General features: G+C 37.5%; 1 protein-coding gene across 8 annotated transcripts in view; it reads right to left on the bottom strand.

Annotated features, from left to right (window-relative positions):
* Nucleotides 1–27,644, bottom strand: part of Ralgapa1 (Ral GTPase activating protein catalytic subunit alpha 1) — a 206,162-nt gene that overhangs the window by 57,862 nt on the left and 120,656 nt on the right. For 7 of the 8 annotated variants that reach the window (XM_035445761.1, XM_035445756.1, XM_035445757.1 and 4 more), the window contains 5 exons: nucleotides 24,809–24,943; nucleotides 24,248–24,431; nucleotides 14,562–15,423; nucleotides 11,655–11,726; nucleotides 2,961–3,084 (listed from right to left, as the gene is read on the bottom strand). In XM_035445761.1, coding sequence (XP_035301652.1) covers nucleotides 2,961–3,084; nucleotides 11,655–11,726; nucleotides 14,562–15,423; nucleotides 24,248–24,431; nucleotides 24,809–24,943 — 1,377 coding nt within the window. The other variant, XM_035445759.1, reaches the window with a different exon arrangement.

Genomic DNA, 27,644 nt, shown 5'->3' with positions numbered 1-27,644 from the left:
CCATGATAACAAAAATAAACCCCTCAGAAACACTGTTGAAAAAGAAAAAAAAAAAAAACACTTTACAAAGACATTAGGAATAATGTCTTTTCATTCTGCTATACTCATAGATCAATGCCTTGCTTAGCCATCATCAGAGAAGCTTCCTCCTGCAGATGGGAACAAATACAGAAACCACAGCCAGACATTATGCAGAAAATGAGAACCCTTGAAACACTAAGCCCTAAACAGATTGTCCCCATCAAGTCCCTTCCCTCAAGGCTCAGTGAAGCCCACAGAAGAGGAGGCAGAAACAGTGTAAGAGCCAGAGGGGATGGAGGACACCAAGAAAACAAGGTCCTTTAAATCAACAAGACTGACCCACATGTGAACTCATAGAGACTGAAAAAGCATGCACCAGGCTTGCATCAGATGGGGCCCTAGAGCTAGCTGAAAGGAGAAATGCGCATGTGGCCCCATCTCTAACTCAGAATCAATCTTCTACTGATACAACACTTACAAATGAAAATTTCATTTCCTCCAAGAAAGTCTCACTGGGGAAACAAACTATTCTTAAGGGTAGGCTGCATGGCCAGCAGTAAATGACCAAGAGAAAAAAACCTTTGGAGAGTCCATATCTCATAATGTTATGTCAGGAATTTTCCATCTTTTTTCCTTTTAAAAGTATTTTTGTCTTATTACTTTTCATTTTTACTTTATGTACATATTTTTTCTTCTCTTGTTTTACCCTACAGGTCCTTTTGACATATATTATAGCTTCCAGAGTGTGTGAATGAGTGAGTCTGTCTCTTGTGCCTTCTCTTAGGTTCTTTTCCTTCTGGTTTGTTTTATCTTATTCTGATGTGTTAGCTTTTGTTTTATTGTTATTATATTACATTTTATTATTATCCCCTAGAAACTTGTTCTTTAATGAGAGACAGAAAAAGGGTAGATCTGGATGGGAGTGGAGTTGGGGAGAAACTGGGAGGAGTAGAGTAAGGGGGAAACAACCAGGATACATTGTGAGAAAAAAAAAATCTATTTTCAACAAAAGAGGAAAAAAGGAATAAGGCCTTTTGTATGCTATTGGCCAACAGTAAATCTAGAATTACAACTGGCTGCTGTGTCTGTGGGGTCCACATCAACAGATTCAACCAACTATGGATTGAAAGTATTCAGAAAAAGATGAGCTTGTACCAAACAAGCACAAACTCTATCTCCTGTTATTAATATTTCCTAAATAATACAGTATGACAGCTATTTTATTTAGTTTCACACAGGGTCTCACATAGCCCAGAATGGCCTTTAAGTCCTGATCTCCTGTCTCCACCTTCCAAGTGTTGGGCTCAAAGGTAAGTGCTTCCACACATGGCCTGATATAATAACTACTTACATAATATATACATTTTATTGGGTATTGTAAGTAATCCATATATTATTCAGGAAAATGTACATTATGCTGTCATTTTATATAAAGGATGTGAGTACTGTGATTTTTAGTTTCTGAAGGAGATCCTGGAACCAATGTTCATATATACCAAAAGGCAATTTTATTAGAGGTGATTTGTTCATCCCAGTATTTTTTTAAAAACAGTATTTAAGGATATCTAATCAATAGGAAAAAGAAATTAGCTGTTGTTTATTATCACTAGGGGCTAACAGTAAACTATAAAGGCTTTGGGGGGACACTAAGGTCAGAGTAAAAGTCAAATCTGAAATGACTTGAGGAATGTTAAAACAATGTCAACTTCAAAAAATGATCAATTAGATGTCTCATATTTATTCATAAAACTGTCTTCATTGTCAGTATCCATTACAGCCTAGAATAAAAAAATGTAAAAAAAAATAGCAAAATTTAACTGCATTTCAAGAACATTTAAAAAACTATCAATTGATCTGTATGAGGATCTGGACACATTTTAAGTTAAATACAACATACAATATATATCAGTATCAGGGTTGTAGCACTGGATAGTTCCCTAGACCTATCTGACACACAGAAGGTAAGAGATGAAATCATTGGCTTTCCTGGCCTTCTCTGACACCATCTGATACTCCCTCAGTGTGAGGAGCTTCTCATTGCTGCCTTGTGAAGTCTAGGTTTCCTAATCTGGCCTTTGATGTATATAATGCAGTTTTTCTAGAGGCTCATTTCCTGGTTCTTTGGCCCTTATAGCTTGTCTATATGGTTTTAGCTTACTGGCTTCTTCAGCGGATCAACAGTGCATCCCCAATCTGGAAGCAGAGAACAATGAAAGCTGTGCTCAGCTTGCTTTCCCCTTTATTCAGTCTGGGACCCCAACCCATGGAATGGTATCACCCAAACTGAGAGTGCAGTTGTAAAGGCAGAAGTCAGTAAGACACAAGTGCCAGCCCTCTACAAGTTTACAGTCAAGTGCAATGGTCTTCAACAACTTTATCAGATACCCTCAATACAAATTGTATGAAATAATTGTCAACTCTAAGAAAAAGTTTCACTGTAAGTTTAAATGGCTACCAAGGTTATTATTTCCATGACACTGCTTTAAAGATACAGACATCCAAACCAAAGACACCTATTGAATCTGGAGATTGTGAATCTGGCTAGTTGGCTAGCTAGTGAGCAATCAGGATCTGTTTGTCTCTACTCTTTCAGTTCTGGGATTACAGATCCCTACCACTGTGCCTAGCTTTTACATGGTTGCTGGGGATCCAAACTCCAGTCCTCATGCTTGCTAGGTAAGCACTCAATGATCTACCTTCCAGGCCCTCTGTATTTATTTCTTAAACAGTATAGCATAGCAATGGAATATACAGTATTTAGACTACTTGGTATAAGTAACTTGGGTATGTTTTAAAGTATACAGGAGGATATGATTAGTTCAAGATGCAAGTATCCCACTATTTTATATAAGGGACTGGAACATCCTTGGATTCTGGTATCTGAAGGTTGACTGAGGGCTAAATATAAAATGATGGTTGGTATAACCTAAAAACAATACCTCCCAACCAAGACCAGCTACAAAATCTTCATATGCTTGGCTTCCTCCTATATTGGTGAGAATGGAGTATTTATCTTCTTGTCCTTCAGCAACATAAAATACTGCAATCTTGTGTGTCTCTCGGCTACAAAACAAAAGGTTATACCATTAATTTGTTTGCTTATTAAATTTTATATACAGAGTATATAGCAATAAGAATATGAAAAAGACTTAGATGCTATAGTCTACAGAAGGAGACAAATAATTGCAACATAAATAAATAAAAAAGGTGACAAAATTGTCACTGGACCAGAAGAAAGGCATGATTACTTCTGATTGGAAAAAATAATACTTAAAGTAGCAAGAAATGAGGTAAAGGTAAGAATTTGGCAAATAAAGACAAAGAATATGGGAAAGGACAGATATGTATGAATGCACGGATCATCTAAAGAGTTAGTCATTGTGCAGTGTGACTCTAGAACTGAGTAACCATCAGTAGGGCATGTATTCTCCAAAACTGCACACAACAACAGAACACACACACACACACACACACACACACACACACACACACACACACACACCCCTACCTGTATAGGTTAACTGCTGGATTCCTGGACATTTAACTTTTAGTTTTCTTTGAATTTAAAAGTTTTCATAAAAGCAAACTTCTAATAAGTCTGGCAACCCAAGCTCACTAGACCATCTATGTTAGGTGAATGCTGGCAAACTTTAGGAAAACAAATTGGAAGGACTCATACTCATACTCATACTTCCTGATTTCAAAATTGGACCAGAAGTCAATTTTGTTGCCAAATTATATATGAATAAAAAAATAGACCACAGATACCAACAAACAGATACAAACAAGTATTTAAAACTGAAGTCTGCAGTAAGATTTTCCTACGTATTTTAAAAGTTAAGTCATGACTATGGATTTCCACGTCAGCAACAAAGGCGCTTCATTAAGTTTCTGAACTGCTGGCATTTATTTCACTTCAGGTGGGGAAGACGCAAGGACACTTTCTATATGCTCAACACAGTGCTAGCATAATCCAGTTTATCAAGTCAAATGTAATGGTGGGACCATGCGTGCTTCCAGAATTACAGAGTATGGATCTGGATGGCCTCTTTTTGCAAGTAAAACCCAATTTAACTGGTGAAAATCACTATGTTAAAAAAAAAAAAAAAAACTAGCATTTTAAAAAATGTGTCCTAAAGGTATAAAGAAACAGAAAATCTACTAAATCTTGGTAAAAACAGAGTTACTAACATACAAACCACTTTTGTTTCCTTACACTCCAGCTTCTCAGCTCCAAGGTACCCAAGTTTTGCCAAGTTGTGCAGTGTGACTCTGCACAAGTATTCTATTTAGGCCTAGAAGAGAGAGGTTCCCGCTCCCTCTAGCTTTCAGTCTGGGGCTAAGGTTAGTAGTAGTAGTTATTATCATTTCCTATCTCCATGTTCCAGAAGCTCTGGCCTATATCTTCTGCTGTTTCTCCAGCTCCCCATTCTTAGCACAGAAGCTCTAGGCAGAAAGCTGAGAGTCTCTTAGCACAGAAAGGCTGAGAGTCTCAACATTCTTCCTTCCACCTGTACTTGGAAGAGAAGAGTGGAAGTCCTGCTCTGAGTAGTAAGCTAACAAGGCTAGGGATTCCCAACCCTTCTCCAAGTGCCCAATTGCTGAATATGGGTATCATTCTAGGCAAAGCTAGGCTCTAATCTTAGCTCAGGTATAGTGGTGCACAAATGATGCCCAGGGTGAAAGACAGGTTTCAAGGACAAAGACTTAGTCCTGCCTGAGAAGAACAATTATTTGGACCAGAATTTGGAGTAAAGCATTAAACCAGCAGCTCTGACACGTGAACAGCAAAAGCAGTCAGAAATTAGCAAGAACCAGGAAAGAGAGACTAAGAACTGCCTGGGATCACAGTCAATTCTGAGTCAAGAAGCCTGTGCATATGCACTAGGCTGTATTTCAGAGCAACTAGAGCAGCAATTCTCAACCTGTGGGTCACAAGTTTTGAGGACATGGAGGTCACCTAAGACCATAGGAAAACAAAGATATTTACATTATGATTCATAAGAGTAGTAAAATTACAGTTATGAAGTAGCAACAAAAATAATTTTATGGTTGGGGGTCACCACAATATGAGGAACTGTGTTAAAGGTCTCAGCATTAGGAAAGCTGAGAACCACTGAAATAGAGTATGATGACCAAAGAATCTCACAGGCACTGTGTAATATCCATAACTCTGGGCCAACTCTAAGGAATCTAAGAGTTAAGAATGATAATCACTACTTATATGTCTGGAAATCTGTGTACACCCTCAAGGCTATACATATTTTGGAATGGTCAGAGAGTAAACCTTTAAGCTACTGGTCTCTGGATGAAGGACAGACAAAAACAGAAACATTTTGAATTGTGGTGGTAGCCTCCAAGCACACATAACCAATAGTAAATAACAAAAATATCATTAGCTTAGGAAGGTTGTATTCAAGTACGAATTCTGAGTTATAAGTGATGTAAACCTAGGGAAGATACCCCACCCCAGGGAATGGTCTACCTAAACAAGAAAAAATAAGTTTAAAAAATCTGAGTAGGAGGCCGGGTGTTGGTGGTGCACACCTTTAATCCCAGTACTGGGGGGTGGGGGGGGAAGCAAAGGCAGGCAGATCTCTGTGGTCTACAGAGCAAGTTCCAGGACAGCCTCCAAAACAATACAGAGAAACTCTGTCTTGAAAAACCAAAACAACAACAACAACAAAAAGCGGAGTAGGAGATTAGAGGCTCACATTGTTTAGAAATAAAGCTGCTAAGAATTAAATGTCCAAGAATTACCACTAACATACTTAAACTATATTTATTATTTTTATGTGTGTGGATATTTTTTGCATGCATGTTTCTACACCATATGCGTATAGTGCCCAAGGAGGCCAGCAGAGAATGCTCCTGGAACTAGAGTTCCAGCCATGTGGGTGCTGTGAACTAAACCTGGACTCTGGGCAAGAGCAACAGGTACTCTTAACCTATGAAGCCTCTCTCCAGCCTCCACTAAGCTTCTAATTCAAATCACAGATAAAATTGAAGACAAAATGGGAAGACACCATGCAAACTGTGAAAGAGAGCTGAAATGATCCTACCAATGCCACACTAACATATTAACCTCAAACAACACAGAAAAAATTTGTGAAACCAGGCTGTTTAAGATAGCCAACCAACTTTTCTTAATCTTTTTATCTAGATGGAAAAAAAAAAAAAAAGAATCCTGAGCATGCAAGATGGCCCAGTGGTTAAAAACACTAGCCACACAAGTCAGACAACCTGAGTCTAGTACTTGGAACCACAGAAAGGTAGGAGAGAACGGACTACCACAAAGTTGTCCTTTTATCTCACTCACTGATCTCTATCTCACCTTTACCCCTGATTTCCAAATTACACTCTGAGGTTCTGGGTAGACAGGACAATTTTAGAAGGCATTATTACTTAGTACAGTACAAAAATATTTGAGTATTTCCCTTAAAAGATATACAAATGACCATTTTAATCACTGAAAAACACCCCTTAATATATGGCAAATCAAAAAATCACAAGATCTGACTCCCTATTCTACTAAGCTGAATTTAAAAGACAGGCGGTAATGAGGGGCCATGACAGAGAAGGTAGAGCCTGCACACATGGCTGGTAAGGATCAGAAATGCTGCAGCTGCTATACAAATCAGGTTGAGTAAGGTTGGCACTTACTCAACATATTAAATGAAAAGCAACTCTAAAATTGGATTGTACTGATGCTTATTCAGTAAACATTATTATTAACATTAGTAAATAACTGTATTTCAATATTGGTTTGTCAATTTTAAAGCTGCACACTAAGACAAGAAGATGTCAATAACAAGAGAAACTGTTGAGGCAAGACACCAAATGGAAACACTTTCTACTTGGTTATCAATTTTATTTTCAAACCTAACACTGCTCAGATATTAAAATATGCTTAAACTAAAATTAAATTTAGTTAACTGGCTAAATTAAGAAGGTCAGCAGTGGCTTATGGCAAGGCTTTCCAGAAACACTGCTACTTAAATTGGGACTTGAAAGGGTGGATAGATGCTATACCTTTAGCTAGAACTTACAGTCTGGGATTATTTCATTGTTAATAAAAAACAAAACAAAACAAAACAACAACAACCAAGAAAGATAAAATTAGTTCTGGGTATAAGAAAAAGAAAACAATGCTTATGAAAGTGTTAAAAATAACAGAACAGAAATGAATGAATTAGAAACAGAACATAGGAACTGAAGAGGGAGCTCAGCTGGTAAAGTACCTGCTTTGCTGGCACAGGACCTGAATTTGATCCCCCAAACCAACTAAAAAAAAAAGAGGGAGATGTGGTGGTGTGTACTTATAATACCAGTGCCCGACTCGGGAAATGTCCAGAGATCTACTAGGATGACCCCAACTAACAATCTAAGCAATAGGGGAGAGGCTACCTTAAACGCCCTTCCCCTATAATGAGTTTGATGACTACCTTAAATGCCATCCTAGAGCCCTCGTCCAGTAGCTGATGGAAGCAGAGGCAGACACCCACAGCTAAACCCTGAGCCGAATTCCTGGAATCCAGTTGCTGAGAGGGAGGAGTGATGAGCAAAGGGGTCAAGACCATGCTGGGGAAAACCACAGAAACAACTGAACTGAAAAAAGGGGTTGCTCATGGACCCCAGACTGACAGCTTGGAAACCAGCATAGGATGGAACCAGACCCTCTGATCATGGGTGTCAGTTTGGAGGTCTGGAAGTCTATGGGGCCCCTGATAATGGAACAGCATTTACATCTAGTGTACGAATGGTCATTGGGAATCCATTCCCCATAGAGGGATACTCTCCTAGTCTAGACACACGGGGGAGGGCCTATGCCCTGCCCCAAATGATGTGACAGACTTTGAGGATTCCCCATAGAAGGCCTCACCCTTTCTATGGAGCGGAAGAGGGATGGGATGGGGTTTGGTGGGGGGCATGGAAGAATGGGAGGGAGAGGGAACTGGGATTGATATAAAAAATAAAATTGTTTCTAATTTAAATTTTTTAAAAAAAGGAAAAAAATAATACCAGTGCCTGAGAAGAAGAAATAGGTGGATCCTGGGGTTCCCTAACCAACCAGCTAAGCCCAACAAGCTTAAGGCCGGTGAGAAGTCCTGTTCAAAAAACAAGGTAGATGACACCTGAGAAATGATGTCCAAAGTTGTCCCTTGTCTCTATGTGCAGTTGCATATATGCGTACATCATCATGTGCACACATGAACACACATACACAATTAAATCTGCAATAGCAAAGTTTGCTTTTTTATTTTAAAAAACTAAGCTGAGAAAGGGAATAGAATACAGAATTATGACATGCTGAAAGTTTTGGTAGGTGCAATAAATACTAAATAAGCAAAAGTTCTCTATTCTTATTTATTGAAAATCTCAATAAAATAGATTTTTGTAAAACAAACAAGACATAATGAAATTGACCCACAAGCTGAAACAAAATCTGAAAAAGACAAAAGGGAAATTATTTTAAATCTGGAATTTTAAGTAACAGATAATATTGATTTTATGAGGCTCACTTAAATCTAAAAACCTACAGAGGACAGAACAAAAAAATCTGCAGAACCTGCTAATAAAAGGTGTATAGCTTGTTATAAAATGAAATTTTAGTAAACCAAATGCAGTAAGTCAATGGATTAGAGGGAATTTCTTTTTAGACTTATTTATTATAACTGTATGTGTAAGGGTGTTTTGCCTGCATTCGGCATGTATATATGTGTATCAAGTGTGTGCCTGGTGCTCATGAAGGTCAAAGAGGGCTTTGGATACCCCAGGGCTTGTGGGTAAACTACTATGTGGACACTGGGAGTCAATCCTGAGTCCTCTAAAGTGCAACAAGTGCTCTTGAAATTGTGCTTTTATACTGAAGTACAATAGACAACTATTAGTTAAGAAATTCAAACTACAGGAGCACCTGAATGGAGACTAAAAAGAATTCTGAAGAGGAGAGGGAGTAAGTACTTTACCAACTACTGAGCTCCCTCTTCAGTACCTATGTTCTCTTTCTATTCATTAATTTCTAATTATAACTTACGCAATATCTCAAAAATAAAAATGAATTTTGATACAAATATACCACCACCATTTTATTTTAATATTTACTGAAAAATCCTACAGCCTAAACTGCTTTCATAGCATAATCAAAATGGTCTACTTTAAGCAAACAACCAATAGCTTCTCCCGAAGAAAAAAGGCAAGAAGAGTTACTCTTGTTACAATCAGGGCAGGCAGGATGTCCATCCACTTTTTCTACATTGCTTATCAATAACCTGGAAATTCTGTTCAGTGCAACAATACATAAATGAAACTACGAGAAAAGAGATTGTTTGCAGATAATGATTGTATACCTAAAAAAATCTTATGAGAAAGAGATGACTAAAACTAAGAGATGCTTAAAAGCAGTATGAAAGCTCATGAAAGTATTGGACATAAGATAAACATTAAAAATGAAAAAAAAAACCCAAATACATAATATCAGGGACTGCAGAGATGGCTCAGCCATTAAAGGCTAGGCTCACAACCAAAATGTTAAAAATATAACAGTGGGGATCCTAGTTAGAATTAACAATGGAATAGCAAAATAACAAGGAATTACTCACATAAGTAAGGTTTGGGTGTCAGAATAAGTAAAAAGACATTAACGTAATTATGCATGGAAAAATGTATTAGGTAGCTGTAATAAATTAAACAGTAATATATATTCAAAACAATAGATAAATCAATAGAAATACACATAGCTTTGAAAGCACAAAGCTTAATATTTGATAAAGGCAATAGTAAATCAATAGAAAAGATTAGGGGTAATTTAACAAATTATAGAAATAGGTCATTTCCAATATTCAAACTAGTTCTAATTATCTTACAAAATTATTTTTTTATATAGATTTGGTTTTTTGTTATCATTTATGTATATGTATATCTGCATGTGAGTATGTGCATGTGCGTATTAGTGCTTGTGTAGGCAAAAAGAGGGTGTCAGGTCCTCTAGACCTGGGTTACAAGGCTGCAAGTAGTAAGCCACCTGACATGGGTGTTGGGAACTCAGCTTAGGTCCTCTGCAAGTACAGTACCTGCTTTTAAGCACTGAGTCATCTCTCCAGCTCTATCCTTTCTAAAGTTTTTATTCATTACTATTATTATTGTTATTACTATTATTATTATTATTATTGTGTATAAGTGTGCACATGGGATAGTTAGAGGATATTTTCTCGTGGTTGGTTCTCTTCTTCCACTATGTAGGTCACAGGGACTGAACTCAGGTCATCAGACTTGGTAGATGCCTTTATATGCCATAATCCAAAATACAGTCTAGAAAGAATAAAGGACTAAATATAAAGTAAAACAATCTTAGCCAAATAAAGATTTATAAGGACATATAGAATGAATGATTTCAACACAGAATTCTGTAAGCACAATTGAAGAAATGCAAAGAAAAATACTGAGAAAGATGAAAACTGAAAACTGAAAGTTAAACAGCTTCCAAAATATAAAATAATCCTTACCATACACATAACACAAACACACACACACAGCAAACAAGTAAGTGCCAAAAAATTAAAAAGACCATGCTGAAGAAAGCCAAAAGCCCCTCAACAAAAACCAGTTAGGAAATATAGGAAGTGAGTCAACGGTGACATTTGATAGAAAACAGTGTGAAAGGAATAAGGACTGTAACTTAAAAGTTGCACTACTTTGTTTTTCTATTGCTGTGATAAGATTCTGACGAAAAGCAACATGGGGAGGAAAGGGTTTATTTCATCCTACAGGTTACAGTCCACCACCCAGGTAAGGCAAGACAAAAACAAGGCAGTTATTGAAGCGCAGACCATGGTGGAACAATGCTTACTGACTTGCTCCCAGGCTCATAACTAAACTACCTTTGTTACACAACCTAGACCCACTTGCCGAAGGATGTTACTGTCCACAATGAGCTGGGCTCTCCTACATCAGTTAGCAACCAAGAAAATGCCCCACAGATATGCACAGGCCAATCCCAGGGAGGGAATTCCTTAATTGAAGTTCCCTCTTTTCTAGTGTGTCAAGCACATTTGTGAATACAAAGAAATATAAGACAAAGAGATTCCTTTTTGAAGAGGATCATACATAGGCAGAAGATATGTAAATCAGAGATGTAAAAGGGTAACTTTTCTGGAACTGAAAGTGAAAAAAATGGCTCAGGATAGGGCTTTGAAAGATGTGGAGCCATTCATGCAGCAAAAGTGCACATCAGCTCATTTCACTTTGAATTCTTATACAATAGTGATGTCACAGCAGGCGGCTTGTTTCAAATTAGCTTTCCAATCCACCTTAAGCACCACAACAGTGAGTGAGTTATGATTACGTATGGCATAGGAATCTAAGGATATTTTACACATTCAATTAGTTTTCTCCAATTCAAGAGGATTGTGAAATGCACACGAAGAATATAATCCAAACATATCAAACATCTTAATGCAGTTCTAAATTTTTCTTAAAATTAATTTATGTAAGGTACAATGGTACAGTTTCCATTAAAAAGCTGTAACTCAACAGTACAGTATTACAGTTTATACATTGCTACTCACTATTACTGTCAACAGAGATAGCTGAGAGTTTCCAGTTGTAAATAGGAAAGTTTCCCAACAACTTACCACTGCCTTGAATCCAAGTTCCTAAGTTCTCTGAGCAGCTTTTCATTTTTCTTCAGGAGATGAAAGCTCCTCCTAAATAGAGAGATTTATAAACATTTCATCACCTTTGCAGGGAAGGACATGACAGTCCGGAAATACTTCCCATTCTACTCATGCAACTTTTTACACTTTTCTTGCCTTTTCACACTTCTAACACAAAGGAGAACAGACCCTAAAAAAAATGTAAAGAATACATGTCATTATTTCTGCTAGGCCTCATTCATTTGATGATGTACCTACCTTATCAAGGCCAGTTCAAATTCTCCTTGTAGATGTTGTGAGCACCCCAAACTTACAACCAGAGAAATGGATTCAAGGATTTGTAAGAATTTGTTTTCCCCCCTTGTTTTATATTACAGGTATTACATTTGTGTTGTATTTGTGGTGCAAGATAATCAAATCAGAGGCTTACACATACTAGGCTTACTCCACATACACACACAATGTAATATATAGATATAATACACACACTCTCAGTCCTATTATTACATATATGTGTGTGCATATACACATATATTATATACCCTCAGTACTATTATGTGTTTTTAAAAATATGAATAAACACAGAATTTTTACTTTATGTGTACTAAATATGTAGATAAAATTAATACTGTCATAAAAAACAGCTTTTCATTTTTAACTTTTCTTAGGAGACAATATATAGATCATTCCATAGCAAGAAATTAGAGTGCATTTCTATAATAACTAAATGACAATTATCTGTAGTCAGCTGCAACACAAGACAAACTATGTTCTTTATATAAAATGGCTTAGGGGGTTGTAGAGGTGACTCAGCAGGTAATAGTATCTTGTATTAAGCCTGAATCTGAGTATAATCCCTGGAACTTACCTGGTGGAAAGACAGAAATGACTCTAGTCAGTCATTTGACTTCCATACATATGCCTTATACCTCATTAAATAATTGAAAAAGTAGTGTAAAATGGCTTAGGCAAGAATACTGCTTAACAAATGGAAGGTTTTAAATCAAGTGAAAATATAACTACTAAGCAAGAAGGAAAGCAGGTCTATTTTGATGCCTCACATGTATCTAGAGTGTTACAGAATTATTTATAGTCACTTCCAAGCCTTTCCCTTGTATAAGCTGAATAGAAATGATATATATCATTTCTATTGTTTAATGATAAAGTAAATAATATGTCACCTTCTACTCCCCTACAGTTTTTGATAGCACAAAAATTATAAACAAAATATAGAGATTGTGCACAGCATGCTTAAGGGTTTATGTTCAATTCCTATTTGAAACAACAGCAACGAAACCTAAATGCAGCCAGGCATGTTGGCACATACCTGTAGTCTTAGCACTTGAAAGGTGGAGACAGAAGGATCAAGAGCTTCATGGTCATCTCCAGCTACAAAGCCAGCTCAAAACTAGCCTAGATTATATAAGGTCCTGTCTCAAAAAAACCAGAACAAACAAAAGACCTAAACATATACTAGTAATGCTTTATATTATGTAAATCCTAAGAGTTTTTGCACATTATTTCTTTATAGTATTGATATAAAAATCATTCTCAATTTTGACACTATAGGCCAAAGTTCAAAGACAAAGTATCTTTAACCTAGTTTTGACTTAAGTCAAATGTTCTTTTCATTTAAGTTCTAACTTAATTATTGTGAGATATTTGTTTTTGGTGTTTTCTGTACTGGAGGTTAAACCCAAGGCCTTGCAAGTGCTAGCTGCACCCTATTACTTTACTACACTTCCAGCCCTATCATAAGGTTATTTTGTTTTGATTTTGGAGACAGGGTCTCTTATAGCCCAGGCTGGCCTTGCCTACACATCTCCAAAATGCTGGAATTACAGGGTGTAACAACATGCCCTGTACTCTATTTTAAATTTTTGTTAACATTTTATAACATTTATAGGGAAATAAAATAGGAGGAGAAAAAAATTCATTCTTTTCTTGATTTGATCCTGAACTTTGAGTTACTTCCTTAATTAAAATTTGGAATGAAAACACTGGTACTCAGCTAAAAACAGATAGGCTTAAAAAAAGGTTTAAAATTTGATTTTTTCAATTATATGACTATAATTGCTAAGTTACATAGTTTCAGTAGTTACTATGGAACTGTTAAGAATGTACTGGATTAAATTATCTTTTTATTCCCCTGGATTTTAATATGAGTCAACAGTTAAAAAAGAAAAACAAAACCACTCAATCAACCAAATAAACAAACAAACCTAGACAATTTGCTTATTGGTCAAAACAACTAATTGGTATATAGAATATATCACTTTTATTTTCTTTTTAAAGGATTTTTTAAATGATTTATTTTATTTTATGTATGAGTGTTTTGCCTGCATGTATATATGTATACCACATGCATGTTTGGTGCAGAGGTTAGAAGAGGATGCTGGGATTCTCTAGAACTGGAGTTATAGATAGCTGCTAGCCACTAATTGCGAACTAGGAATAGAATTTGGATCCTGTGCAAGAACAAGTGTTCCTTACCACTGAACCAGCTCTTCAGTTCCTACTTTTTTGAGTATTCTTAATTATGTGCATCTGTATGTGTCTGTGTGTAGGTGTGCACAGGTGAGTGCAATGCCTGAAGAAGCCTGAACAAGGCAAGACTCACTGGAGCTGGAGTCACAGTTCTGAGGTGCTCACCAGGATGCTAGGAACTCAACTTGTGTCCTCTGAAAAAGTAGTACATACTCTTAGCGACTGAGCCATCTCTCCAGCATGGCCTCAAATTTACTGAGATCCACCTGCCTCTGTCTCCCAAGTGCTGGGATTAAAGGTGTGCCCTGCCGTTACCTGAGACTAAAATTCTTGATCAGAAGATAAGGACTAATATTTAAAAAAAAGAAAAAGAAAAAAGGAAAACTCTTCTCTTCTTACCGTTTGTCCCAGGAATTCATTCCCAAGATACTAAGAAGCAATCTGCAGTAATAAAATGCTGACTGAGGCTTCTGAGGTGTTGGTTCATCTTGTTCTGAGGCTTTCATGTTTAAGTCATTAAAGTGCTTCTCTACAAACTCTTTTTCTTCTGTGTATTGCTTAAGGATAGCATTAATGACATCATTCTCCTGTTTTTCAGAAATGCACACAGGTTGTGGAGCAGGGACATTGAGGGAGATTCCAGTTCTCTGTAAACATTCAGGACTCGTAGTGCCTAAATATTGCAGGAGCTCGTCAAGAGCATCTTCCTCCTCCCTTATTGTAGACCAAGTTGGTACAGTTTCTCTAAATCTTCTAAGCTGTAGAGAAAGTCCATCTTTTACTGTTATGTCTTCTAAGCATTCATTAGATGTAGGAGGCTCTTCTGGCTTCTCTTGGTGAGACATTGAAAGTATGAAAGATGTAGGTTCAGACAAACTACTCACAATGGGTGGCCCATACAGTATGGCAGAATCCCATGAGTACTTTCCAGAGAGATCACGCACTATGATTCTAACATTTGAATTGGCTGACACAAGGCCAGCGGCTAACCCTCCTCCAGGCAAACTTTCTTCTGCTCTTATCTGGATACAGGACACCAAAGTTGTATTATTCAGCACAAAGAACTGAATATTTGGACTTTCAAAGAGCTCAGGAGAAAGTTCAGTACTTTCACTGTAATGATTGTCATGATTTTCACAGACCTGACTTGTCAGCATAGCAGGACCACCACTCATTGGATAATGGCCCAAGTGATTCACCAGATGGGTAATAACAGTACGGGCTGCTATAGAGATCAATCCTTGTTGCATCTGAGTTTTCACTGAAAAAAAAAAAAAGGGGGGGGAACCCCACAAATGAGTAGGAATAATACTGTTTCCTAGGAGTCAAAAACATATTAGAAAACTGAGAACTTTATCATATTGCTAACATCACAATCAAATATCTGAATAAACGTTAATACATATAATTTAGCTTCCTTATTATAGGAATAGTAGCCCTTCTGAAACTGTTGCTAATGGATTCACAATTTAAACAAAAGCTTTTACATGAAGATCACCTTTGAAGATCACAAGTATCAGAAATCAATTCCCTGAAATACACTACACACACAGATTAAAAAGCCAATGAAATCTATCCAACTGATATGTTTATCTCATGAAGACATTCCAGATTTAGAGACATAGTCTGCAGCATCTTTAAATGCCAGTTCATTCTGGCTTCTACTGATGATAAAAAGTATGTCAGAGAAAAGTGATATCGGAGTTAAACTTCAAGAATGAGAATGAATTTAAATAGAGAACAGTGTACCCTCATATGACAAGGAAACCTCAAAGGTTAAGCTCCAAATATGAGCTATGGGGGCAGGTGAGATGAATCATTAGTTAAGAGTACTTGCTGCTTTTCCAGAGGATATCCACGATTGGCTCCCAGCATCCAAATCAGGAGGCTCACGACTGCTTGTAACTCTGGCCCAAAAGTGACACAATTTATCTCTTGCTTCCTTGGGCACTGTACTCAGGTGCATATACCAGCTAAGATACATATAATATACACATAAATAAACCTAAAAAATACGGGTTGAGGATGTAGTTTCAGTTGCAGAACATTTACCTAGCAAGACCCTAAGATTGATCTTCAGTGCTTTACAAAAAATATGAACAAAACAAAATTAAAAAGTTAAAAGCTGATGATGTGCCTATTTGTTTAGGTATTATGGTTTTTAAAGTAAATTTTGGGGATCAATATGGTCTAGTCTAGAAGCATGTGAAAAGCATTTTTTCCTCCCCTATTCATATTAAGGAAACCAGCTAAACATTGTCATATGAGTATGAATATGAAAGAGTTAAGTAAGAAAACTCAGACAACACAGCAGTTTGAGAGGACTGGAAGGCAAGATGTCATTCATTAGGGCCTGAAGGAAGAAAGAGAAAGAACGTGGGGTGATTTGAATGAGATGACCCCCCATAAGTCTTAGGCATTGGCATATTTGGTCCCTAGTTGGAGGCTATTTTGGGGCGGATTAGGAGGTATGGCCTTGATAGAGGAAATATGTCACTGGAAATGGGCTTCCAAATGCTGTCACTCCAACACCCTGCCCGCCTGCCTGCCTCCATGTTCCCTGCCATAATAGTGATGGTCTCCAATCCTGAAACTATTAAGTTCAAATAAACCCTTCCTTCTGTAAGCTGCCTTGGTCATGACATTTTATCACAGAAATAGAAAAGTAACTAAGACAGGAGAGGAAGACGAAAGTCATAGAAAGAGGGAGGGAAAAAAGCTAGATAATCACTTGGCAAAGCCAACTGCTAAAATGTTGGGCAGTGGGGTACACAGACAAGTACTTTATCATTTTCGGAGGGAAACGTGGAGATGTACAAAAGTCTAAGTAAATACATTCTGAGATTTATTTGGGTCCATGGCCCAGGTTGAGTTCCCTTGAGGGTAAGCTGGGTAGGTAGCTCCTAGAAGGAAGGTGGCCCTGCGAGGTCACCATACCCAGGAGTAATAAACCTGATACTGAGGTGAATGTACCAAAACAAAGCTTCTGCTGAAATCCTACAGTGGGCTGATGTAAAGGCCAGCTCTGGAGTGGTGTTAGGAAGACTGAGAGGAGCACAGGCGCTGCGAAGGATGTACTAATATTCATGCCAGAAGAGGAAGTCTAAAAGAGAAATATCTAAAAGTTGTATCCCTTGACATGCTATCAAAATTGAATTGTTTATTTTGTATTTATTATTCTAAGCCTTGTACATGCATCCAAAGTGGCTCAGCTCATTTTGTAGAACATAAACCCCCAAGCTTAGACATTAGTCAACTCTATACATCTTCTGCCCAGAGGAGGAGACAATGGGAATTTAGATGAAAAGAGTTTGTGGGGCTGGACAAGGAGGTGCATGTATGTAATCCTGTACTTGGGTAGGCTGAGGCAGGAGAATCAGGGGGTGCGCAAGGTTGGCCTGAATACATAGTAAGACCCAGCTCAAAAGAACAAAAATAAGGTGGAAGAGATGGCTCAGAGGTTAAGAGCACTGGCTGCTCTTCCAGAGGTCCTGAGTTCAATTCCCAGCAACCACATAGTGGCTCACAATCATCTATAGTGAGATCTAGTGCCCTCTTCTGGTGTGCAGACATACATGCAGGCAAAACACTGTATACATAACAAATAAATAAATCTATACATAACAAAAAACTGAAAAAAGAATCAAAAAAGGAAACAAAACAGCAAGCCATGAAACTACTATAATTACCAACATTGATAATACTTAAAGGATAAATTTCAAATTTAGATATGTGCACAATCATTTTTTCTCCTAAGTTGCTTTTCTAAATCCAGGACATATGCATCTACATGAAAAGATCAAAATCTTTTAAGTTGTCAATTGGGCAATTAGATTTATTTAGATTTTTGAGCAGTAAACTAAGGAAAACACCTCTCACATACTTAACCTGCTAAGACAGAAAGAAAACATAAAATCCTTTAATTTAAAATCTAGAATGAAATTCTAAGATAACCAGTCTGGTAGAAAATGCAGAATGGAGATACCAATGCTTCTAAGGCACTGTATAACTAGCATTCATTAAATAAACCCAAGCTAGTCAGGGTTATCTGTTCAGATCGTCACATTAAACAAGCCTACATCATTTGCAGCAAACCCATAATTACAGATTATTATGGCATACAAAAGCAGCAAGCCATAAAAAGCTGCTGCAATTCATTGTGCTATAAAAGACATGCAGAGGAAGTTAATTTTGGCAAATGCTTTAAATATTAGCTTTGCATAATATGTATAGGTGAAACTATAATTAGGAAAGAATGGATCTTTGGAGCCTCCTTTCACTCTGGCCCTGCAAATGATGATTTTTTTTTTCTAATAAAACTACTGCCATTTGACAAAAAGCCAACTTCACTACCTTCCCTTGTTCTGCAGTAAATTTAATAATTATATTCCACTCCTGCCAATAGTTTTCAAATCACTTTTCAATCCAATACTGAGGTGATTATGGGTACTCTATGTTTAGAATTCATTGGCCAAAAAAGTACTTGAAGACAATGAGGCATGTCTTAGACAAGGATACAATGATCAGTCATTTTTGCCTTAGAAAAAAAGCCTCAACAAAACCCCCTACAAAACAACAACCCCCTCCTAACCCAAGCAAGACCCATAGCATGTAGTCCAGAGGCCACAGACCAGAGTAAAGCAATATCATCTGTTGATAGATCATGATGTTCCTAAAGGATTCTGAATTTATTTGAACCTCACTATCTTTGAGGAAGCACAAAGGGAACAACTTCACACAGAAGTAGGGAGTATTTGGTATTAATATTAAGCTCACCTTTTAAATATCTTTTACTCTACTTACTGTACTCTATAGTAAATTTTATATAAAATGCATGAAAACATTTTTGGAGGTGGTGGTGAGATGGCTCAGCAGACAAAGACAATTGCTACCAAACCTGATGACTTCAGTTCCATCCCAAGAACTCACACAGGGAAAGCACAGAACTGACTCCAACAAATTGTCCTCTGACTTCCAAACACATCAACCATGTGCACACACACACACTCTACATTTTAATTAATTAATTTATTATGTATAGAACATTCTGCTTCTATGTATGCCTGCACATCAGAAAAGGACACCAGATATTATTATAGATGGTCGTGAGCCACCATGTGGTTGCTGGGAATTGAACTCACGTCCTCCGAAAGAGCAGCAAGGGCTCTTAACCTCTGAGCCATCTCTCCAGCCCCCACTCTACATATTTTTAAGAGCAATAAAACCTTTTTTAATATATAAGTAAACCTTTTTTTATTATTCTATTTAAAAATATACTGTCTTAAAAATGATACCATTAAATGTAAAGAACATCTTTATATAACATTAAGTAAAATAAACAATGTGCTTTATGATATCTAAAGAGAAAGTTTTTCATTACTATCAATTATTGTCTCATTTGTTTGTCCTAGTACACTACCCAGAATGTTTTTCAGAGCTAAGTAATAATTAAATTTTTATGTTCCTATTATTTTATGCACTTGAGCTCCACACAAATTATTAGCAACTTACATTCAATTATATTCAACTTAAATCTAGAGCTGATCAATTTCCTTGACTTTTAATTTCATAACTTCAATTCTATGTATGTCATTAATCCATTATTAGGGTCAAGTCTTAACTCTTTTAATCATTTGTAACTATTCTTTCTATGTTGGAAAACCCAAGCTCTTCCTTCATAGCTACTCTTTAACCACAACCTCCTAGTCCAGTTTGTGTTTTTAAAAAATATTTATTTATTCATGTATTTTATGTATGCATGCTCTGTCTTCATGCACATTAGAAGAAGGAAACTGGTTCACATTACAGATGGTTACAAGCCACTGTTGCTGGTAATTGAACTCAGGACCTCTGGAAGAGCAGTCAAGTGCTCTTACCACCCGAACCATTTCTCCAGCCCCCATCCAACTGTGTTTTGAGGAGACCTTGGAGAAGCCCCTGGAAAGGTGACTGGATCTCTAGGTTCCACTCTACCGAAGCCTTATTTTAAAAAGTTTTACAAATTAGGCTTCTTTATAAAACTTATTTGAAGGGGAAATTGCTGACCATGCCCACTTGGGGCTGGCACAGGTGCGGCTGACCACACCTGCTTGGTCAGAGTGACGTAGCAAGGGTTTAAATACCAGACAGGCACACATGCGGCTCTTTTTCTCTCTCCCACTTGGCTGAGCGGTCAAGCAGGCATCTGGTATAAATCTGGTCACTGGCTGATGGGGGTGGTCCTTCTGTGTATATGACTGTCTTATTGGTTGATAAATAAAGTACTTGGCCGAAAACAAGATAGGGGGGCCCATTAAGTCAAGGAGGATTCTGGGAAAGGTAGGAGAAAGCTGAGAGTCACCATGAAAGTCTGGGAAGACAGGATGCTTCCTTTGGTGTCCGATAAATAAGTCTTATAAAATATATATATTTATGATAATTAAGACTGAGCTAGCAGATGAGAAATCCTAGTCATTGGCCCAAGCAGCATTTGTAACTTCTGTGTGTTACTTGGGACCTTAACATGGCTTCGGGCAGAACTTGGGCAGCCTGACGGGAAGTCCCTATGTGGCAGCAGGACTCGGGTGGCTTGGCAGAAAGACTTATTGTCACAACTGCCTCTGTTGGGTGAGTACTTTCTTAATAAACTATCTGTGATCAATCTAGTTCTGACTCCACACTGCGTTCTGCTTTACTAAAACACTACTGTATGAGCTGCTGGCATAGTACACCAACTTTCAGAGGTTCTCAACCATGGCTGCAGATTACTCACATGCAGAGCCTTGGAAACCCCAGCAATCTCAGAAGACAGGCCATCAACATCTATCAGTGGAATGAGAGTATCCATATTCTAATGTAGGCTAATCTGAGAACCACTGCTTTACTTTCTTATATCCATCCACATCTACTTTCTGCCTCTTGAGAACACTATTTTCTCCCTAGCTGTTAGTTGCTTCTGCAAGCAATTCTTTACCTAAACTTGGGTTTCAGACATAAACTGTAAACCAATATTCAAATATTTACAGTTCCTTTGAATTTGTTACTGGATTTACTAACTGATGATCAGTACAACCATTTGACAGTTTATTTTTCACTGGGTCTTCATGAGTCTTATCAATTCCTTTAATTCACTTTCCTTTTCCTTTGCTTTCTAGTCCCAAATGAAGGGCAAATTCTAGGATTAATGAGTTCCAGTATATTCCTTCAGGGACTTTATTCTTGAAATAATATGCTACTCACTTATTTTAAGTAAATTCACTTACTTCAATATCCCTCAATATCAATAGGCTCAATTCTCCAATAAAAAGACACAGGCTAACATAATGGATATGAAAACAGGATCCATCATTCTACTGCACACAAGAAACACACCTCAATATCAAAGATAGCCTTTCCTCAGAGTAAAAGGTTGGGAAAATATTTTCCAATCAAATGGACCTAAGAAGCAAGCTGGTGTAGCTATCATAATATCTAACAAAATAGACTTCCAACCAAATATAACTAAAAGAGATGGAGAAAGGCATTTCATACTCATCAAAGGAAAAAAACTACCAGAATTCTGAACATTTATGCTCCAAATATAAGGGCACCCACATTTGTAAAAGAAACATTACTAAAGTTTAAATCACACATAGAAACCCACACAATAATAGTAGGAGACTTCAATATCCAACTTCCAGAAATGGACACATCATCCAACAGAAACTAAACAGAGAAGTAACAGAACTGACAGACATTATGACTCAAATGGAACTAAATGATATTTACAGAACATTTCACCCAAACACAAAAGAATATACCTTCTTCTCAGCATCTCATGGAGCGTCCTCCAAAACTGACCATACACTCAGCCACAAAGCAAGTCTCAACAGATAGAAAACAAGTGATAGTTCATCTTGATGGATTTCTCCTGTGACGAGTAGGAAGTGATCTCCTTCATCTCTTTTGATTGATTTTAGTTTAAAGTCTAATTTTTAGATATTAGGATTGCTACCCCTGCTTGTTTCTTAGGTCCATTTGATTAGAAAATCTTTTCCCAATACTTAACTCTGAGGTACTGTCTGTCTTTGAAGTTAAGGTGTGTTTCTTGTATGCAGCCAAAGGATGGATTCTGTCTTCATACTCATTCTGCTAGCCTGTGTCTTTGTGTAGGTGAATTAAGACCATTAATATTAAGGGGTATTAATGACCATTGAGTGTTCATTCTTGTTTGTTTTAGATTTGTTGTTGTTGGTGGAATTGTATGTGGATTTTCACCCCATTTTTCTTTTGGCTGTTGGTAAAGTGGTATTATCTATTGCCTATGTTTTTGTGGGTGTAGGTAACTTCCTTGGTTTAGAGTTTTCCTTCCAGAACTTTCTGTAGCACTGGATTGGTGGATATGTATTGTTTAAATCTGGTTTTGTTTCACTCATACATGAATTTTAGATCCAGAGCAAAGAAGTAGCAGCCTACAATCCACAACGCCAGAGAAGCTAGGAAACAAGAAGGACCCTAAGAGAGGCATCCATGGTCCTCCGGAGAAGGGGAAAGGGACAAGATCTCCTAAGCTAATGGGGAGCATGGTGGGGGGAGAGGGAGTTAGAAGAAAGAGAAGGGGAGAAGAGGAGGGGAGAGGAGGACATGAGGGAACAGGAAGATCTAGTCAGGGGAAGAATTGGGGAAAGCAAGAAAAGAGATACCATCATCGAGGGAGTCATTATAGGTTTAAAGAGAAATCTAGCACTAGGGAAATGTCCAGAGATCTACAAGGTTGACCCCAACTAACAATCTAAGCAATAGTGGAGAGGCTACCTTAAATGCCCTTCCCCAATAATGAGATTGATGACTACCTTATATGCCATCCTAGTGCCTTCATCCAGTAGCTGATGGAAGCAGAAGCAGACACCCACAGTTAAACACTGAGCTGAACTCTGGAATCCAGTTGCAGAGAAGCAGGATCGATGAGCAAAGGGGTCAAGACAAGGCTGGTGTAACCCACAGAAACAGCTGACCTGAACAAGGGGTTTGCTCATGGACCCCAGACTGATAGCTAGGAAACTAGCATAGGACTGTTTGAGACCCCCTGAAGGAGGAAGTCAGTTTGGAGGTCTGGACAATCTATGGGGCCACTGGTAGTAGATCAGTATTTATCCCTAGTACACAAATGAACTTTTGGAGCCCTCTCCACATAGAGGAATACTCTCTCAGCCTAGACACACTGGTGAGGGTCTAGGCCCTGCTTCAAATGATATGACAGACTTTGAAGATTCCCCCATGGAAGGCCTCACCCTCCCTGGGGAGCAGAAAGGGGTTGATTCAGGTGATTGGTGAGGGGGCCCGGAGAGAGAGGAGGGGAAGGAGAGGGAACTGAGATTGACATGCAAAAGAAGCTTATTTCCAATTTAAATAAAAAGAAAAAATTATAAAAAATTAAAAACAAGAAAAAAGAAAAAAGTGACATAACCCCCCTGTAACTTATCTGACAACCATGAATTAAAGCTGAATTTCAACAGCAACAGAAACAACAGGAAGCCTATAAACCCATGGAAACCAAACAACTCTCTACTGAGTTACCACTTATTTTAAAGAAATTCAACTGACTTCATCCTTAAAAACCTCCTTCACATGATGGAAGGACAGCCAACTCCGATAAGTTGTCCTCTGTGCATATATACATATACAAATCAATTACAAAATGTAAACAAAATTTTGAATGCTGAACTCATTATGTTCTAAGGACTATGCAAAGGGATTTACATATATAATCTCAGTTTGTACTCAAAACAATTGATGCTGGAACTAATATTATTATCTGCATTTTATAAATGAGGAACTAAAATGTCTCCCAGCAACTGAGAGTCATTACCAAGTCTGTCAGACTTCATAATTCTTGAATTATTTTTCAAAAATACTATGAAATCTACAATAAAATATTCCTAAGTACCAGACCATATATTAGTAATTGTATATATGAAGTTATTTCTTAAATTGAAAACTAAATTATGATAGGGAAATACATGATTAGGTAAACAACTACAACCAGAAATCTATTTTCATTCAGGGTCTCAAAGCACATCTTGTCAGAACTCAAGCAATAACATTGTCTTGAGGAAAACTCAGGGTACCTTCTGTTACGGGCTGGAGTTTAGAAGATCGTTCTGAATCAGGAGAGTGTAGAGGTTCAGGCTCTTTCAGACTTTCCAAATGCATAAAAGGATCATAGTCTACAGATGCCAAATCAGAAAGGCTTATTGGAAAATACTTCGGATTGCTAAAGCATTGTGCTCCATATACACACCCATGTAATACCTAAGGGAAAAGAAAACATGAAAATAAAACAAAGCTGCCAGTAATATAAAAGACTGGCAGAAACTTGAATATTTTAAACCTGGCAAACATCTAGTTTTAAACAACAAAAATGGCTGGTGCACGCCTTTAATCCCAGCACTTGGGAGGCAGAGGCAGGCGGATCTCTGTGAGTTCGAGACCAGCCTGGTCTACAACAGCTAGTTCCAGGACAGCCTCCAAAGCCACAGAGAAACCCTGTCTAAAAAAAAAAAAAAAAAAAAAAAAAAAGAAAGAAAGAAAATGTTATACTTAGAAATGTTATCAGATCCTGCATGTTACTTCTGGTTTTAAAAATATTTGGTTATTAAATAAATAATAAAGCAAGCAAGAAGATTTACCTTATAAATGCAGTTGAGGACAGATTTTTCTGTCTTATCATTTTCTGTTCCTGTAGCATGGACTGGTTGGAGTAATGTCTTTAAAGGTAAGGCCATGATCCAGTCCAGAAGGCAAAGAAGTAATGATACAACCAACTGTAACAACAATAAAAAGATTATCAATGTAAATTTGTAACAGAAGGGCTTCCCCTATCCCCACTCCCTTTTGAGAAAAGGTCTCATGTAGCCAAAGATGTAGCAGCTATGGTAGCTAACACTGACTATTAACTTGATAGGATCTAAAATTACATAGGAGACAAATTGCTGTATGTCTGTGAGTTTCTAAATTGGATTGAGAGATTCTGTCTTAAAATAAGGTGGAAAACAATTGAGGAAGACACCAAACAAATATAGCCCTCTGTTTTCCATATACATATGGAAACATGTGTGCATGTACACAAACATACATATATACACACACAGAAAAGTTGGGGACATGAGAGGGATGGGTGTAACCTTAAATGTGGGTAGCACCTTTACATGCACCATGGCGCAAGACTAAATAAAAAAATTAAAGAAAGTAGGGTGTTCGCATTCACCATTGCATTCTGCTCCCTGACTACACATGCAGTGTGACTAGCTGTCTCACATTCTTTCCTTAAGTTTCATTTGTCAAGAATTTTATTACAGACAGAAGAAAAATACATAATTCATTAGCCAGGGATGACCTTGAACTTCTTCCTTCTGCATGCTGGGGATTGAAGACAGGCTTTGTCAATACTGAGCAAGCAAGTAACCTTATCTTCAGATCTCCAATTATGGATTAATAGTAATCAATAAATCACTTTGTTATTCTTGAGTTTCTAGAAATTATTGTGGGAACTATAAATCCTAAATTCAACTATGAACACTGATCCTGATACACAATTAGTTAATTATAGTAGTAATATACATAGAGGTTGAGAGTACAGTCAGGGGACAGAGCATCCTGAGCTTGGTACCCTAAGTATTAAACAAAAAAGAAAAGGGAAAACACAATTGCATTCAAGTAACTATAAAGATAGAACATAGGGTTTTGGTTCATATATTACAATCATGCCTGTTTTCCATTTGTTATGTTTGTGTGTGTATGTGGGAGTGTGTGTGCCAGGAAGCCTGAGGAGGTCAGATGACAACTTGTGGGAGTCAGTTTTTTCCAGAAATTAGGCTTAGGTCGTTAGCCTTGGTAACAAGCACCTTTACACACTGAGCTGTCTCACATCCCCAACTTGTTTGTTTGTGTGTGTGTGTGTGTGTGTGTGCACATGTGTGCACGCGCATATGGAGGCACCATTCCATGTTTGGTGTCTTTCTCAACTGCTCTCCACCTTTTTATCTGAGGCAGAACCAATCTCTCACTGCACCAATTCAGCTAGACTACCTGGATAGCAAGCCCCAGGTACCATCCTGTTTCTGCTTCCCCAGCACTGGCATGTGCCCTTATGCCTGGCTCTCTATGTAGTGATGAACTGGGGTTTTTATGCTTGCATGTCAAGCACTTTACAGTCTGAGCCATCTCCTAGCTCTCTCCATTTTCCTTTTCTAATTTGCAATACTTCACCGAGTAGCCTGCCAGAAAGCATTTACTCATTTTATTAAATAAAACATTATAGTAACTTTTAAAATAACAGATACCATAAACAATACTTTTACCCTAACACAGAATTACCTTTTCTATTACATTTAAAAATCATAATTAATGCTAAATAGTGCCATAAAAGTGGCAATCAGGCAGCAACTAGGATCTGTTCATCATTAAAGATAAATTCTCCAAATCAAAGTTTAATCCTCGCTAAACAATGGACCCTTACAAAACCAAACCTTCCATATGATCATAAGACAGAAAGTATTTATGGTGATTTGAATGAGAATAGCCCCCAAGGACTCATATGGATTTCTGTCTCCAGAGAGTGGAACTGTTTGGGAAAGATTAAAGGGGTAGCCTTGTTGAAAGAGCTGTGTCACCCCATGCCATCAATCAGAACAAAATAAATGTTCTGAAAAACTAGTCCATAAAAAGATTTAAGATGTAACAGTGTACTTACAAACAGAACCCAAGGTTTGGGCTTTTCTTTTGTTATAGAGGACATTACTGAGCTAGCTAGTGAAATCTAAGTAGGATTTACAGATTACATTACAATGAATAAATCAATGCTATCACTAGCTGCTGATAGCTGTGCTGTTTCTTAAAGAACTGCTTGCTTTTAGGAAGAATGTAATGAAGTTTGTATGCACACTGTAGTATGTAGAATGCATATACAACACTGAAGAGGGATAAAGCCAATATGGACTAAAGGGATGAATAAAGTGAAGTATTTAACAAAGACTCCTCCTCCTATTTTAGAAACTTCCCTGCAATCTGAAATTATGGCCTCCGTGTGCTTGCTTAGCATACAGGAGGCTCTAAGTTCTATCCTCAGCATCATAACCAACAAACCCAAATAAATCCCTGAAATTTATGTTCCAACACAGAAATGAAATCAAAGTTCTGGATGGATGTCAATAGAAAGAATAAAAGTTTTGGGGCCGGGCGTTGGTGGCGCATGCCTTTAATCCCAGCACTCAGGAGGCAGAGGCAGGTGGATCTCTGTGAGTTCGAGGCCAGCCTGGTCTCCAGAGCGACGGCCAGGATAGGCTCCAAAGCTACACAGAGAAACCCTGTCTCAAAAAACCAAAAAAAAAAAAAAGAAAAACAAACAAACAAAACAAAGTTTTGGAATATATCTGCCAATGATAGGTTCCTTTCTTCAGTTTCATATGTAGTAACAACTCTACAAATGTGGGTGATTTAAATCTTACTTCTGTGACTGGGAATAAA

The sequence above is a fragment of the Cricetulus griseus genome, chromosome 5, assembly GCF_003668045.3.
Source record: "Cricetulus griseus strain 17A/GY chromosome 5, alternate assembly CriGri-PICRH-1.0, whole genome shotgun sequence".
NCBI classification, from domain to species: Eukaryota; Metazoa; Chordata; class Mammalia; order Rodentia; family Cricetidae; genus Cricetulus; species Cricetulus griseus.
Note: the sequence above shows the minus strand (reverse complement) of the source record. Positions and strands in the feature narration are given on the sequence as shown.